We start from the raw sequence: 17538 nt of genomic DNA, 5'->3' as shown, positions 1-17538 counted from the left end.
TTTTATTAGTAGAAACACAGCTTGTCTGAAGGCAGTGGACAGAAGACATCTGAATTTTCTCTCTCCTTTTTTTGCTGCTTCTGCAGTTTGCACCATTGTTTCATCCTCTTTCTTCTTGCTGTCCTCTCCCCTCTCTCTCTCCCTCCTGTCCACTTGGGTCTCAGGACTCACTTGGTGCCTCCCAGAATGTGTTGTCCCCATCCTCATCGAGTGGACTGTCTCTGCAGGCAGATGCAGCTCCCGTCACCAGCTCACTCTCACTCCCCCTCCCTTTATGTCCACAAGCCTCAAGCTTTTGACCTCAAGAAAGCACATGGTACCAACCAAACCTGCCAAAGAGGCACTACCACCACCACTTCCCAACTTAGCCAGAGGATAGTAGCGAGTGTTCCACGAACAGGAGTCAAATATATTGGAGGAATTCAGAGTGAAACGGCAGGTTTGTTTCCTCTTGCTGCTCTTTGGTTTTAGTACTGTCCGTATGCTCATGAACGTCGGAAGTCCTTTGCTAAATGACATACTGCGTGTGGAGCGGCCCCTGGGTCAGTGAGAAAGGAGATGCTTACAACACATATCAAAAATCGGAGTTCTTGTTTGTTTCGGCAGGGACAAGCTGGTTAGGAATCTAGCTGATAATTTGTTGTCTTTTTTTAAAAAAGACTTATTCATTTATTTATTTGACATGCAGCCTGACAGAGAATCTTGATCCATTGGTTCCCTCCCCAAATGACTGCAGTGGTTGGAGCTGGTATAGGCCAAAGCTAGGAGCCAGGAACTCCGTCTGGGTCTCCCACATGAGTGGCAGGGGACCAAATACTTGGGCCATCTTTTGCTGCTTTCCCAGTCCTGTTAGTAAGGAGCTGGACTGGAAGGGGAGAAGCTGCGACTTGAACTGGAGCTCTTACATGGGATGCTGGCGTCACAAGCAGTGGCTAACTCGGCTACATAACAGCTTTATTCCCAGATTTTGTTTTTAAAACTAATTCCATGCTTTTATGGAAATGCTACTATTGGGCTTTGGAGGCAGCCTTTTGCAGGTTACATCGTGTAGATTTGAAAGCCGGTAGAGTGGCTGCTTTTGTCCCCAAATCTCAACTCAGGTCACTAAAATCAGAAAAATTCAGGCATCCGTTCAAGGTGATGCTGTTGGTGAACAGCAAAGCCAAAACCTGGGGATGGCTGTGCTTTTCATGCCATCATTAAATATTGGGGTCTTGCAACATGCAAGGCATTTCTTCATACCACGTGATAAATGCTTTTGGTTTATTTTCTTTAACTTCTTTTGTTGGCTTACAAATGCAGACCTTCTTGATTGAGACCAGTGGTTTTCACCCAGGGTAACTTTGCCCCCCAGAGGACATTCAGCAACATCTGGAGATACTTTGAGTTGTCACAATGGGAGAGTGTTGGCACCTAGTGAGGAGAGGCCAGGATGCATCTAAACATCTTGCAATGTCCAGGACAGACCCGTAGAACAACGATCCAGCCCTGGATGTCAACAGCAATGAGGCTGAGAAACCTCACTTAGAGGGAGATCACTTTTAAAAACCATCATAACGCAAAAGCCTGCAGGGGCCAGTTAGGTGGTATCAGTGGATGGCTAATCAGACGTGCCCAGCTCTGTTGAAAAGGAAGGAGCAGTGGCTAATTGGATCCCACAGATTGCTGCTTCGTGGGATCTGTGGCATATGCAGCCAGACGGCTGGCTCGTTCCACTTTTCAAGGCAGAAATCCAAATTTTAATGTGAAATATTCAACTCTTAAATGTTGATGACTCATTTGAGTATTTTTTAATGATATGTCAAACAAAACACATCTGGAAGCATGATGTCGACAGCTGGGAGTGCCTACCCAGTGTTGAGCCAATGTTAGGTGTTTCAAATGGCACTGGCCCTGCACTTCCTTGCTTTAACCTCAGACTTATTCCAGTGTCCCTGTCCTTGTCCCTTTCCCCTCCTCGCCATCATTTACTGAACTCTTACTACGTTAGGTGGTACATCCTCTACTAAGCACTCCATAAGTGTTAGTCTGTTTTATTTTTTACGAGAACTCCAAGAGGAAGCATGTAATTCTCTCTCCCATCTTAAAGACAGAGGGTTCAGAGACACACACAAGTTATGCAACTTTCCCAAGGTCAGAGTTGCAAGTGGCAGTCCTGGGATTTGAACCCCAACAGTCTGGCTCCAGAGCCTGTGTCCTTACCTGCTAAGCCAGGCTGCCCTGGTAAAGATGCTGCATTTCTTAGACTCCACGATGGGCGTCACAGTACTCATGGGTCTACCGCTCTGGTCAGCAGGGATTCCCCAGGTGTTCAGAACCTCAGTCCCTCTACTGAAAGCCATGGTTTTCAAAGGAGGTGATTTGGCAATGTGTGGAAACATTCTGGTTATCACCAATAGAAAGTGGGGAAGGCTATTGGCATCTCAGGGGAGGGACCAGGGACAGATCTCCATAACAAAGAACTCTCTGGCCCCAAGTTCAACAGCATCAAGACTGAGCAACCCTGACCTGCAGATGTAACTGGCAGGATGTAAAAAGCAACCAGCATATTTCAGGTGACTAAATCTGTTCTCCTGGGACGCCACTCTATTCCTCTCTCCATAGCATTCCATCTTCTCTTGCCCTGGAGTTTCATGGCAGTCCCATCCCCGTGTACTAAATGCCCACACTGAAGAAGAATCTCCCAGAACTCTCTTAAGTATTAGCTTTAGCAAAGTAAGTAAAAAATGGAATAATGAACAAGAGGCCAAAGAAAAATGAGCAGTAAAGCACAAAGTCCCTGAGATTCAACGATGGCATCATCTGCGTGCCTACAAACACTAGTATCCTTTCTGGATGCTCTAGGGCACAACCCGTGCCCAGTGAACTCGTGCTTCAGGGAACATTTTCTCTGCTGAACACACACACGTGACTGCGTGGGATTTCATAAAATGATTTTAATAGAAAAGTACAAGATATGAACAAAAATAAATAATCTTTATCTCATTTCCAGCCCAGCAAATTGTACACTGCATATAAAAATTGTCTAAGATGCAATTTTCCCTCCATTTATTTTTCCTTTAGAAATACCAAGACAGCATTTTAATTCAATCTTCTAGTTTCCAACTGATATACTTTTTAAAACTCACATCAACTTTTAATTCTACAGCCATATCTTCAAGTTGCCTAACACGATGATGCTTCATTAAAACAAAGTATTATCCAATCATGAGATTTAGGTGTAAAGTTTGTGTGACCAGGTGAATTAGAAGATCCCTTTGAGTTTTATTTCATGCCTCTAGATGTTTCCCAGATGAATCATTTATTTCATCTTTGCAAACATATCCTCTCCTTTCCCCCACTCCATAGAGAAGAGACTAGAAAATAATTTCTTAAAAAAATAAATACTTTAAAAGTCTACAGTGATATTGCAGTATTTTAGACCTGTGCCCTGGTGCTCATTTTGCATTAAATATATGCTTCAAGTTGTCAGTACCTTTTCTACCTGCCTCTATTCATAGGACGGGCCACTTTGTCTTTGGGGGCTGTTTTTGCTGACGATTTCTTAGAGTCAGCTGGTACTGATCTTTGATTTGGAGTACTTACTCTGCTTTAGCATCGTATTTGATCATTTCAGTGACTTGAGTAGTGTTAAACTGAAAATTGGGATTGGCAAAATCATCTAAGAGTCCGGAGAGGCTGCTAACACTTAGTGCCAGTCTCGGGAGGTCAGTAGCTCGTGGAACTGAACAGACTGGATTGAAACTCGAAACATCTTCCTTTGACAGAAGCCCGTAGGGACGATTTTGAACGTGGCTCTGTTTGTTGCTGCCTGTATGTAACATTTTTGTGTTGTTGTGGTTGTTAATTTTCCTGTATTGGGAAGATGGTAAATGCACTCCAGGATGAGAAGAAAAAATATGCTGACACTGCTAAATTGAGTATATATTTTTGCAATAAAGAACACTGGTCAATATACAACTGAGGAAAAACTGAACCAGATGTGAGTCCTAGAACCACAAGCGTTTGAATTTGCCCAGAAATGCTATTTTAAACACTCTGTATGTTGGTCTCCTGGTTTTTTGTGGAATAATGCATTCTTGGCATCCTTCGAAGGCTTCAACATGTTACAAGGTTATCCGGAAAGGGAAAAGGGGAGAAAAAAAAAAAAAGCGAAGGGCTAACGTATCGATCTGGGGTAGCACTGGCAGACTCCAGTGCGCATGTTCATCAAGCACAGGAGCTCACATTAATTGCACTTCACACAACGAACCTTCCGTTCCCAGTGAGCTCTCGTTCTCTGCAGACGGAGGCAGGCTTTCCATAGAAGCCGCTTTCAAAGGGGGCACGCGGGCCCGAGTAAATTCAAACAGAGGTGCAATAGTTGCAGTGGTAAACACAAAAGATACTTGTACATTGTTTGGGGTTTTTTTTTTTTTTTTGGACTAAAAATCTGGTCACGGATAAAAGCATGTGCCTTTTGGGTTCTTCTCTGGGCTGTAAAAAGAGCAACACACTCTAAAACAATTAAGTTACACGCATAATGTTAGAAGAATGTGAGCGATCCTACAACCAGCTTTAAGCCATCTGCTAGATTTTTTTTTTTTTGAGGAACATACATAGGAAAGGAGAATTCTCCTTTTGTTCTGTTACATATAGAAATCTTTTGAAGCTTCCAAATAGCTTGGTTCTGGTGAAATTCTCCAATCTTGTATTATTTTGACATGGAGTAGTCCTCAACTATCCCTCATGGATTCTTTAGAAATCTCTACATAAATTATCTGAAGGACAACTGAAACCACTGACCAATATACAAGTAGCATTTTATTTTATATTCTATCTTCCATTTGGCATAAGCCTTTCGATGTTTGTTTTTTAAACCAGTGAAATATACAAATCACGCAAGACGGAAATATGTACATTAAAAGTACAGAATAAAGGCCATAGAAGATATACATAATATCTGAATGACACGTAGAATATTTTACATTAAATAGTTTCTTTTAAAAGCTAGGATTGTTAAACTCAACTCTGTTCATAAAGATGAATCACTAAAAAGGAACAAAATCTGATTCAGCAAATAAAGTCCTTTATGGTTTTTGTATAATAAAAACCAACAAAGTGACATTTTAAACTAATTAGTGCTTTTTAATGTCAAGATCTTTTGCTTGCAATTCACTGCAACAGAGGGGATGTGAATATCCTTGTGCAATAAATTAAGAGCTACAGCTGGCTAAGGTGTGACGTGATGGCCACCAAGCCTAGGAGGATGATGGGAGATGCATTATCTTCCCAAACTTTTAAAACGTGGAAAGTTGTGAGATAATATGGTTGATGGGACTTTTTGGGGGGAGGGGTATGGGGGGGGAGGATGTCCTTGTTTAAAAAAAAAAAAAAACCTTTAAAACTAGCTATGAATGTATTGTGCTGGATTTCCCTTAGGGACTCAAATAAGTACTACCAGGTACTACCACATCCAGTGGGTAAGGGCTTCCACTCTGCAGAAGGAACTACGCAAGGAAGACGCTGAGGCGGCTCTGAATTTCGAGTATCTCTTGGTGTCCATGTCCACGACACATAATGCCCTCTCTACAAGGTGCACAGAAACAGGTTCAAGGGGAAGGCGCGGGGCGGGACAGATCCCGGACATCTTCACACCGACCGGCTTTGCGGAGTCGGAGCCCCAAGCTGCCTCCAGGGCAAGGCTGCTTTGAGGCGCTGAAGGCGAGATGGCTGCAGGGACCTCGCCCAAGGTCAACAGTCAGAAAAAATTTGGAAAAGTCCCGATTGGATTGCAGTGAAGGACAACAATGTTCAAGACAGAAATTACCCCAGAGTAAACTGTAAATCTAAACCACTGGCTGCACTGAGATATATTTATATTTATATTTATATATGTATATATATATATGCTATGTACAAAAGGCTTTGAGATATCAGGCACCATTAAACCACATTTCCCCCCTGTAAATGCAACTGTTCAAGTACACAAGGAACAGTTTTCAGGTACCCCTGCAGTATAATAGGAAAAGCTCGAGTGGATAGTCTAAACACAGGATCGGAACAGTGACACGCTGAGACCCTTCTGTGAGCTCCAGCAGCCAAGGAATGTCATTAAAACAGAAGAAACGGCTGCTTCTCAAATTTTTCAGGGGAAAAAAAAAAAAAAACAACTCATCCCTAAGTGGTGAACTGTTTGCCAAGTGGAGCCCCTAATGTTTCATTTCCTGCCCTAGAATCAAGGGGGACCCGGCGGAGCTGCCGTCTGGAAGCGTGGCCAGCACCACATCACGGCCGGAGGAATGAGCGAGGGCCCCAAGTCGAGGAGGAAGGCGGGTGTCTCACTTCTCCTCTAGTAGGCCTTCTACTCTAGTGCTGGGCTGGGCTGCTGACGTCTGAACAGAATTCATGTCTGACTTTTGCTGTTATTTTTTATCCAAGCATCCCTAAGAAAATGCTAAGCTACTTCCCTTTCTATTGAAACCAGTATGCCTTCCTCAACCACAAAGTCATCTGGGGTGTCCTTTCCCAATCCGAAAGCCTAATTCTCCAGGAATTGTCTTAAAATAGCTTGCCTGTGCTGTGCTGTTTTTCCTTCCAATTTCTGGCAAGTTCCCTCCCTGCTCCCCAACTTCCACAAGCCATCACAATTAAAGTCGATGGTGCAACACTTGAGAAGAGTGACACACAGATAGGGCCTCTTGCTTTGAGAATGAGATTCTGACATGGTAAAGATCAGTTTGAAAATGTCAAACACAGGCTGGCAGCAGGTGAGTCTCTCTCCGCACCTTCACCCCTTCCCAGCCTTTTATCTTGGCCCAGAGCATGTGCACTTCATTTGTGCATCGATTCTTACCTGATCCAACGGATCCTACCAACCCCATGTGACCCCGTACTTGAGAAAAAGACAAGGTATTTCCTTGGCCTGCTGGATGTGTACTCGGCCCACACAGCTGAGTTAGGAGACGTGAGACCTCCTCCTCCTCCACTACCCACAGAAGTCTTGGATCACCTTTCCAAAGATCCACAAAATAAATATTTTTCTTGGTTCCCACCCCTCCATTATTGCCAAATAATAATTATATTAATAACAAACCACAGAGTTCTTAGATGGAACAGGAAAAAATATGGTTCCGGTTGTAATTCTTGGGGGAAAATAAAAAATATTTTAAAACAACACAAAACAGAATCACTGTACTTTCTATAAATAAGTGGGTCCTGGGAGTGGGGTTGGGTGATGGGCGGGCACCCACTACTTGCACACGAACTGGTCCACGATCTCCGTGCACTTCTTGCACTTGACATAGCAGCACCAGTGGAACTTGCAGTGGCAGCGCTCTGTCTGTACCGTCTTGAACTGGTCGTAGCCGCGGCCGCAGCACATGAGCTCACAGCCGTCCATGCCCTCGGACGTCTTGTTGCACAGGCGGCCCTGGGTGCCCAGCGAGCCCGTGCTCTCGTTGCGCACACAGTAGTCGGGGCTGGGGTCGATGTAGACCAGGTCCTGCGTGGTGGGCGAGTTGAAGCGGCTGTTGACCTGCACCAGCTTGCCCCGGCTGTTGAGCCGCATGGCGGCCGCGCTGTCGTATTTCTCCTTGAGCGCGTCGCCCACCTTGCGGAAGTCCGCCAGCTGCAGCCAGCACGTCTTGAGGCTACACGAGCCGGATACTCCGTGGCACTTGCAGGCCACATCGGCCAGGTTGTACACCGTCTGCAGGAAAGCGGGGGTGGGGTGGTCAGTGCACAAGTTCATGGAGGAACCAGGGCGCAGGGAAGGGCTGTGTTAACTAATCAAGTTGTCCTTGACTTTGGTTGGCTGGGGCCACGTTCACCCACCAGGTTAGGGGCTGTGTCATCTCCCCTTTGACCTCCTCTACTGGAAATCTTAAAAATTACGGAATACATCTGTTCTTATTCCCTCATCATCACCAACCACCATCACAGTTTTTGATTGGCAACAGGAGACACAGGAAGTCACGCCAGTTGCTGCTTTGCTTGCAGGAGACTTGAGCAGCCACACAAGAGCACCCAACCCAGAGACGGCTCCCAGCTCGTTCACCTGAAGCACCTGCAGGAACTCCCACAGCCAGGCTGTGAGGTTAAGTGCTAGCATTCCCATTTCAGAGAAGGAAAAGTGAGGCCCAGAAAGATGCACTACCCACCCCCAGCCAGTGAGGAATAGGGGTGCCATGACTGAATTCAATCAATTGGACCCCCAGCCTATTCTCAAGATGTCCCCATGGGCACCTATGGCATCCTGCACCAGTGGGGGCAGGGTTTACGTCTTGGCTCACTACTACCATTATTGCTGTGTGCCAGGGACTGTCAGAAGGGTCCTGACATTCATCATCCCATCTAATCATCCCAGCAACATGATCACGTAGGCACAATTAGGTGACAGCGCAGTGACACAGCCTCCAAGTGGAGGAACTGGGCCTGGATTGCCAGTGTCCTCCCCCCCCCCCCTCCCTGATCTGCTACCACCCCCAGGCCAAAAGTACCCTCCCTGGAAGGTAGGCAGACTAGACCTGTGCGCTGACAGCCCTTCCATTTAGGTAACTGACTACACCTTTCTGAGCCTCTGTGAAGCGGACTGCGATGCTCCCAGCTTCCAGCACTCTCCAGAGGATAAAATTAGGGGAGGCAAGGAAAGCTCTTGGCAACGCAGGACACACTGTACACATCTGGTCTTTCTCCAGGGTGACGAGGGCATGGTGTCTGGGCCCCTGCCCAGTCACCTCGGGCCTCCCAGGAGCAGTGCCCGCAGCGCTGGGCCCAGCAGTCTGGGAGGTGGTGGTTGCCTATTTATAGTCCCTGCTGCCCGCAGCTCCTCCTGCCAGCGACCTTCCAGCGTCCGCGTGGTGTGGCCCGGCGACAGGGAGCCACTTCCCCCCAAGGACAGCCACCTTCCTTGTCCAGGAATTGGTAAAGGGCCTTGTTCTAAAGGGGGCCAGGGCGTCAGGCACTCAGCTCATCTCAGGCAGGGTTTTATAAATATATTTAACCTTTGCTCCCCTTAGAGGAAACTAAAAGGCTAATGCCCTAAGGAAATTCTAATAGGATTTCTTGGCACAGGGCCTACTTTCCACCCCACCTCCCCGCTCTCGGAGAGAAAAGCTGTCTGCTCTGTGACCTCCGTCGCTGTGACCCAAGCTGAGCTCACTGCTCCGACAAATTCACCCCCAGAACCAGGACTAGTGAAACACGCAGGTGGTTCAAGGGTCACTGGAAAGGCGCTCTGCAAGCCCTCCAGCATCTTCCTGCCAGCCCGACTGTCCTTGACCTTGCTCTTTGCTTGCTGAGCCCCTGTCGCATCCTGTCCCCAGGGAGGCTAGGAAGGTAACAAAGAGGGCCTGGGCTCCAAACCTCAGCCACACCTCTGGCCTGGAGGCATTCCTAGGTGGAGGCACTGGGCACCCCCACTAGAGCCCCTGGGAAAAGGGGGCGCTAGCAGAGTTTCCAAAGAGAACAAGCCCCTGGGGTCAGTTGCAGCTGGGAGAGCCAGCCACACTGCAGGGCTCACAGCAATGGGCAAGGCGAGACAGCAGAGACCTCACCCCTCCTCCCCCATGATGCCCTGCCTCCCAGGGCCGCACAGGCAAAATTCCGCCAAGTTCAGCCCTTGTCTGCCCTCTCCCTGGCTGTCCACCAACTGTTCACCATCAGGCCAGAAGGGAAGACACATTAGCTGGAGTGGCAGTCTTTGACTTCTCTGCATCTCTGCTCCCTCGTGTTTAATCATTAAGTTTTCAGTTATCAAGTACTTAGAACGGGCTTAACTCAAACCATAGCTTGGACCAAATGAAACTTCTTGTGCAGGTCAGAAAGAGTCGAGTCCTGGGACTCTCGTCTGCTTCAACCTATCCGATGACCTCATCTGTCCTCCCTGCACCCCCAAGTGAGGCACGGCTCTGGCCGTTTGCAGGCATGGAAACTGAGTCTCCGAAGAAGAAAGCAAGCATGTCCACCTCGATTTCTCCAATTCCCAAACCTCTCCCCTCTAGGCTGGGGTGCAGGCGTGAAAGCAAAGCGAGGACCCCGGTTCATGCTTCAATCCATTCATTTCCTCCCCCAGCCGTGAGGTGGTTCTCCTGGCCTCAGTTTCCCAACCTTTAAAATGAGGGCTCTAAGACTCCTTCCAGTCCCTTCTGGCCTACTCTGTGATTATCTTCCCTTCTCCTCGCCCCAAAACACACAAGAGTCCAATCTCTGAGCACAAAGTTCCTGGCACCCACCTTGCGTTCTTTGAAAAAATAATGGCCCTGGTTTTCAGCGCTGCCAAAGGGAAGAAACATTTTCACCCCTTCATTTTAAAGCAGCCATGAAGTGCCATGTGTTTAACCGCAAGCAAGGAGGGTCTTTTTTAACCATTGTAGAGGAGTAGCTCTCCCTCGCCCCACCAGGGGAAGGATGGCAGGACGAGCCGGAACCAGGAGGGTCCCGGGACCTGCAAAGAGCCGGCAAAATGCCACCCTGCTCAAAATGCTTTCCCTTTCTCAGAAAAGCCCTTGGGCGGGGGGAGAACCCCTCAGTCCATCAGACCGCCGGCTAATGATGCAGGGGGGGATGAGGCGAAGGGAAGGCCACGGGCTGCGGTCTAAGGGCTCCCTCAGCCTCCCAGACTGAGGACTCTGCCCCCAATCCACACCCAGGTTCCAGGGACCACGTGGTGGCAGTTACAGGGGTCCCAGCTGAGTTCTGCTAGCCTCTGGCCCTGGGGATTCACTCACAAGGCAGGGACTGAGCTTTTCCCATCAGCCACTGGAGCGCCTGGGCTGGGGCACCGCTCTCCGCAGAGGCCCGTGAGACAAGAAGGGAAGAGACAGACACGGAGGAGGGGAAAGGGGGTGGCTGCAGAGGACACAGGGGACGGGACCACCGCGTGCACTCACCCTGCGGCCGGCCTCGTTGTTGTGCAGGTTCATGAGGATGCGCGCGCTCTCATAGGAGCCCTTGGCGTGGATGCGCTCCCGCTCGCGTGCGTCCACAAACTCCTTGGCGAAGCGGTATCCGTAGTCGATGTTGTCGCCGCAGCCGCCCCAGAGCCAGTCCCGCGGCAGGTCTTTGGGGCGCGCCGCCCGGCTGCAGCCGCAGGTGGACAGCTCGCCCTCCCGGCACGCCCGGCTCATGGCGTTCACCACCCCTGCGGCGCTCACAGCGTACGTGAAGGCCGTCTCGCGGCTGCCTGCGGGCAAGGATGCGGGGTCACCGGGAGCCTGCCTCAGCCCGCTGGGCTGGGCTGGGGCGGCCAAAGTCCCCGCCCACGCTGGCCTTGCACCTGGCTGGGGGGACTCTGAGAAACCTGGCCAGGATAAGCCCCCAGCAGACCAGCTCTGGGCCCCAGTGAGGCAGGCAGAGGCAGCTCCAACACACTGAAGCCCACAGAGGGAGCAGCAGGCGTAGGGCAAGCTCTGGCTGGCCCCTGGACCCACCTTTAGCCCTGAGAACTCCCCAGCACACACAGAGGCCACAAATGACAACAGTGTAGCAGACCTCAGAGCCCCTCTGGCGCATTCCAGAGCCCAAGGCAGGATTTTAAGTGGAGCCGGATTGATTTTCTCTCCTGCTCTTTTGCCGACATTCAAAACTTATTTCCAAAAATGCACATGAAAGAAGTCATTGAAGGCAAACTCAGAATTGGGGTGGACTTCCTTGTACTTACTTTAGCACGAAACATACATTATTTTCACGTTAAGCTCTATGGGGTTTGGGAGCCTGGGCTGGGCTAGGCTTGGAGCCCCTTTAAGTCTCAGCCACGCACTGCCAGTGGCTGCGGGAGCTGTGGCCACACTGGAGTCGGCCTTGCCCTCCCTGCTCAGTGTCTCTGCATCCACACAGCCTAGCTCTACCTGTTCGGAGAGTTATTAGACATCACACCTGCCGCCTCTGAAATCCAGAGCTCACTGGCCTGACGCTTCTCCATAAAGAGCACGCACGTCTGCATTTCAAACTACCAGTTCCTGCAACCACCCCGCCCCCCCACAAGTGTTCAAATGGCAGCATGAAGAAGAAAAAATGTCTCTCCTTCATCCATGTGAATATTTCCCCATGAACAGTTAGAAGAACCGTATTTGTCAGGAAGGAAAAAAAGGTGATTACAGACAGCCTTAAATTCCACTTAGACACAGAGACGTTACTACACAAGAAGCCGCTTAATAAAAAGGTGGTACTATCAGCGAGAATTGACACTCGCCCCTGCTAACGCTGGTCCTGGGCTGGACCAGGCTGAGGAGGGGGCTCACTTTCCTTAACTGTAAAATAATAAAGGTATTGAACTAGACAGCTAGTGGGAAAAAAGGTCCCTTCTGGCCCTGAAATCCCTGTACCAGAATGGGTTTCTCCTCCGGATGCCCTGACAGTTTGGTAAGTGTCTTTTTTCGGGGGAAGAGATGGCAGAAATGCAAGGACAGCTGGTGATGGGACCTGGCCGCATGCCGAGGGCCCGTTCTGGAGGGCATGGCTGTGTCACTGTGCCCACCTGGCATTTCTTGGGCCTCCCTGCCCCGTGCTGCAGTCACAGCCTCCCACAATTTAAACATGAATAACTTGAGGGGTGGACTACAGGTTGGCAGGAGCATCCATTAGAGTTCCTCCGGGGCGTCATAGCCCAGTGTTTGAATGAGAGGGCGGACAGAGTGTAGGAAGTTCTCTCAGGATTAACACGGATCAAACAGAAAACACCATGGTCCTAGATGGGAGCCGGGTAGAACAGGGAGGGTATAGCTCGAAGAACAGGGGACGAAAAGCTCCTTGGAGGACACGAGGAAATAAGACACTGTCCTTTGTGGACCAAGCATAGAAGGCTTGTATACAACACACAATCAAGCTGTTTTCCTCGATCTATCCTGAGCATGTCCCTTTTATGCCCAGGCATACAAATCCAGGTGAAACCAAGGAGTTGGTTGGTCAGTGCGTGGGGAAACGGGTTTGAAAAGTGCTCGCTGGCTAACGGCCCGTGGGTACCATCCTCCTGGTGGGAATACTGCTGATTGAGTTAGGATTCCCTCGGCAAAATTCCCATCTCCCGAGACCCTCAGCCCCCTTAAACATGGTGCTCTCCCGACAAATCTTTTCATGCCACGGAAACAAAGACGAGAGGGGGACAAAAGCTGGGAGGAAAAAGGAGCGTGATGAAAAATGAGAAGTTTCCACCAGGAAGAGGGGGCCTTCAACCCAGCAATTGTGCCCCCTAGAAAAATGAGTTGTGCGGGGTGTCGGAGAGGGCAGCCTGAGCTGCCCAGACACAGGCCCCATCCCAGGGTCAGATTCTCACGGACAAGAACTACTCTCCATGCCCCTGGTGTACGCCATGCTCTGAGTGGACTCACACACCCCCTTTGAGCATCCAAGGTGTTTCAAATTTTCCTTAGTGCATTCTCTTCAAACCCACTCTGCAGTAGAAAAGTGAAAGCAAAGCGAATTCCCCACTCTTTTGTGTCTGTGTTCCTCCTTCCATTAAAGCCTGTCCTGTTTTTTCCTTCTCTGCAGCTGCTTTTTTTTTTTTTTCTTTTAAAGAGAAGGCCCCATCCGCACCCCCAACAAGCCACCCTCCATAGCCTCCTGCTCTGAGACAGCAGGCACAGGCAGGCCTGCGGCAGAGAGGATGCAGCCCGCATGTGCCGGCCTCCTCAGCCAACTTGATGGTTGCAGCGAGGAGGGATCTGAGCAGGCTGTCAGGAAGTCCCCGTCCTAACCACTTCCCATCAACCCAGACGGTGGCACCACACAGCTGAGGACCAGAGAGTGCACTGGCGAGGGACAATTAAATAGAGGCCTTTGTAGCAAGGGTTCTGCTTGTTCCCTAGGGAAGCGGGCTCTTTGAATCTGGGACCGCATTTAAAATAAATCTTCAGGAGAACTCAAATTCACTTAGCAAATGATAGCTTATTCTGAACAACTGTGGCCCCAAACAGGCTATGTGCAAGGATGAGAAGAGGCTCCCACAGCTTCCGGCTAGAGTGACTACACAGAAAAACAGTTCCAAGTGCTGCGTTCCCTGCTGCATGATTTCTGTTAGCTCAAAGACACATGGGAGAAAGAGGTAGGCAGCTTAGCAGGGACATAGAAGAAGAGGGGACAGAAGACAAGCTACCAGTCTGATCCAGTTTTTTAAGAGCATGTGGCCACCTCATCCTATCAAACGGCAGGAAAAGTGCATCTCACCCACACCTCCAGTTAACTGCGAGAGCCAGCTCAGACTCAAGGAAAACTTGTGTGCTCCCGCAGCTCAACTTCTAGGTCCCGAGCCCAGCATCCAGGGCAGCACGTTTTAATCATTGACAGAAGAGACAAAGCCCTGTGGAAGGCTGGAGCAGAAGCCCTGTTCCCATTCAGTGCGAGGAACACTTCCAGTCCTGTATTATTTTAGTTTATGAAGCTGCTCGGCTCAAACATCCACTGACAACTCGTTTTTGTTCTCAATGAATGCGCTCTTCAGGCTTTTTTAAAAAGCATTTTATCCATCTGTGATGGATATTAAGCCAACTTTTTTATCTTCGGTGAGTATAAACAGTTAATTCCTTTGATGGATGGCTTCTTATTTTAGGAGTCACTGCAGTCATATTAATTATAAGGGCTTGTTTGCATAAAAGTAAAGAGACCCAAAATATTCACACTAGAAAATACACACAGGACCACTTCAGTCAAGGAGGAACCTCGCCTATTAAACCAAACCTGAGGCAAACTGGGTTTTCCCTGAATTTTACCATGAGCCCAGTTTAAATGCCTTCTCTTCCCTGAATAGTGCAACAAGTTCAATGGCATATTTACAATTAAACACTGGACTGTGAACAATACATTTACATTCTTTTTTCAGTTCCTAGGTTGAGATCCAAGTATGTGCTTTTATATCAACTGTCAAAATCGCAAGCATAAATTGGATCACTTATAATTAAAATTCTTTCTGGGACTAAAACTGAAGCGTGCCTAGCATCTGTATCTCCATGGCCTCAGGACAAACCTACATTTAGAAAATTAAAACCTCGTTCACTTCCGACACACGCGGCGTTCTGAAAGAGGGCCATCCTGAGTTGGATGGCTTGGGCCACATCAGTGTTAGGTTCTGTTAGAAACTTCCAGCAGTCCAAAGAGTTTTGAAACTTAAAAGGGTGTGCTTTCCCCATGAACTCTGGAGAAACCAAAATAAGTATTTTGCTTCTACTTTACACAAAACACACTTAAGAAAAGCAAAGCGCTCTCAGGCAGGGCAAGCGTATGGGATGCCCCCCTCCTGATGTGGTTCAAGAAGTCCAAAACTTCCAAGCGGGTGTGGCAAGTGCAGCGAACATCCTTTTCTACAATGACAAAAACCCGCAAGCTGGAAGCCACCCTCCTCCTCCGCAGACACAAGGGTCAACCCCAAAGACTCCCCCCTCCCTGCCCAGGGAAACCCTTTATAGACACGTTTAAGAACAGACAGATCCAATGGCGTCCTACCTATCTGCATCACTCTGCCGAAGACGGACGTGTTATCCACAGTGCTGCAGTTCCACCTTCGATGTCGGAACTGATACTGGCATTCTTTGATGCCGGTCTTCGCGCCTTCCCCGATGTACTGCATGTGGTCCTGATACAAGTGGCACAGTTTCTTCTGTCCTTGAGAAAGTCCCGCCAGTTGGCTGCAGAGAGGCTGCGCTCCTATGATGTATACTTCTGACATCTGAACAGGGTTATTCATACCTAGGGACCTGCACAGGGTGGGGAGGAGGAGGGGGGGTTGGGAGATGTGCGTTCAAGATTGTCGGGAACTCCCGAGCTGGGGCCCCGAAGCATGTCAGCAATACTTGGCTTTGAGCACACAGATGCTTTTTCTGCTTGTCCTCATGACAAAGTATGGCAAGGCCTGCATAAACCTCTTCTGTTTAAACGGCACTCAGAAAACGGAGGTATTGTGTATCCCCATCCCGCCAGCTGGCTCCTCGGTGAGCGCCCTCACTCCCCGCCTTGCCCCTCTCGCCTTCTACCTGAACAGATATTTCCGAAACCCACCCCAGGGGAAAGAGGGAAATGGCGGTTTCTGGGGGAACCGGCCTGTGGCATTTGAGAGAGTGACTCACTTTGGCCCACAAACCGGACCCATCTGCCTTGCGAGCACACGAATACCGAAAGCAGAGCCAATTAGACGCGGGGAGGAGAAAGCAGTTCCTCCCAGCTGAGAGAAGAACGGAGGGACAAGCATACACACACTGAAGAAGAAAATCCTCCACGCTGTGGACATGCTCAAAGGGCTCCTTATGCGGCTGTCAAGGACCCAAGACAGGGCACTGACAAGGAACAAACAGCCAGGGCTCTGACTGCAGGAACCCTCGGGGAGTACTGCGCCACGGCCATGGCCATGAGGCCCCCACGGAGGGCCACTGGGCTTCCTCAAGTCCACCTCCTCTGGCTCAAACACTTCTCTGCCTGGACTCTGCTATCTGCCCACAACGCTGCCTGCTTCCAACTCTGCAGGTGAATAACCTCAAGCGACAAAAAAATAAAAGTGGAAATTCACTTTTATTACCCAGAAATTTTATAGATAAGCTTACAATGACTGGAGAAGTCAATTTCTGTTCCCTTTCATTGCATGATGCACTACAACCATACAGCTGAACAGGGGCCCCACAGAAAACAGCCTAGATTTATAGGTTCTGATTCCCTATGGAGCTGAAGATAAGCTGTACAATATTAGCAAGTGAAAAGAAAACTGATTTTAAAAGTATATACAAGTAAATGATATCACATGCATACATATTAGATAAATGCACCCACACTTATCATCCAGCTTTAAATGCAGCCTCACACAAACCAATTAAAAAAAAAAACCAGTATGCACATAGAATGAACTTACCACCAAGAATTGGCTTCTATTACAACCTGGGCGAAGGAAAAAAATACGGCCAAAGCCATTACGAAGAACTTGGAAGACATTGCACTTCCAGCAGTCCCCAAAGCAACGCCTGGGCTTAATATTCCAATGGACTTCTGGAGAGGGAAGAAAGGATCGTATGTTTATTGCCTCTCAGATAATTCTCAAGCATACAAGTTTAAACAACGGAAGCATCTGGGGTCTCTTAAGTTTACTGTTGATTGACTGCGCTTCTCCTCCGTGAGTTGTTTGATGGCAGAGATATAGGCAGTTTCTTTTTCCAAATTAATCCACCCACGCAACCTCACCAGGAAATCTGATTTCGCTGGGATCCTGCGCGCCGGGCACGCCAGCGATTACAAACATGTCTCAATGCTGTGCAAAGCCCCCGGTGCCAGGCGCTGCCTCCTTCCTGCTTCCTCCAGTCCCGCACCCCCTCGCTCCCCGCTACTTCCAGCTGCGCTGGGTCCCGCCGCCACCCTAGTCCTCTCCCCGACCTGGGCTGAGCGACAAGTGGAGCCAGACTTAATTCCAGGGGCCAGAGGAGCGCGAAGGCGAGTGGAGCGCGCTGGCGGCGGCGGCAGCGGCTGCGGAGGAGGCGGGGTGGCCGGCGCGGGGGTGGGGGGTGGGGGCAGGACGCGGGAGGGAAGGGCAGGGGGTGGGGGGCGAGGCCCCGGGGACCAGTGCGCGCGAGAGTGCCCAGCTGGGAAATG

The 17538-nt window shown here is 49.3% G+C and overlaps 1 protein-coding gene across 1 annotated transcript; it reads right to left on the bottom strand.

Annotated features, from left to right (window-relative positions):
- Window positions 1–7231: 7231 nt before the first annotated feature.
- On the bottom strand, window positions 7232–16943 carry WNT5A (Wnt family member 5A; the record flags this gene model as incomplete). Its single annotated transcript, NM_001082665.1, is given in 4 exon segments — window positions 7232–7690; window positions 10872–11164; window positions 15415–15665; window positions 16808–16943. Coding segments are annotated over 4 exon segments (1139 nt in total), but the record flags the coding sequence as incomplete, so codon positions are not given.
- Between the last annotated feature and the right edge of the window lie 595 nt (window positions 16944–17538).

The sequence above is a fragment of the Oryctolagus cuniculus genome, chromosome 10 (assembly GCF_964237555.1).
Source record: "Oryctolagus cuniculus chromosome 10, mOryCun1.1, whole genome shotgun sequence".
Lineage (NCBI taxonomy): Eukaryota > Metazoa > Chordata > Mammalia > Lagomorpha > Leporidae > Oryctolagus > Oryctolagus cuniculus.
Note: the sequence above shows the minus strand (reverse complement) of the source record. Positions and strands in the feature narration are given on the sequence as shown.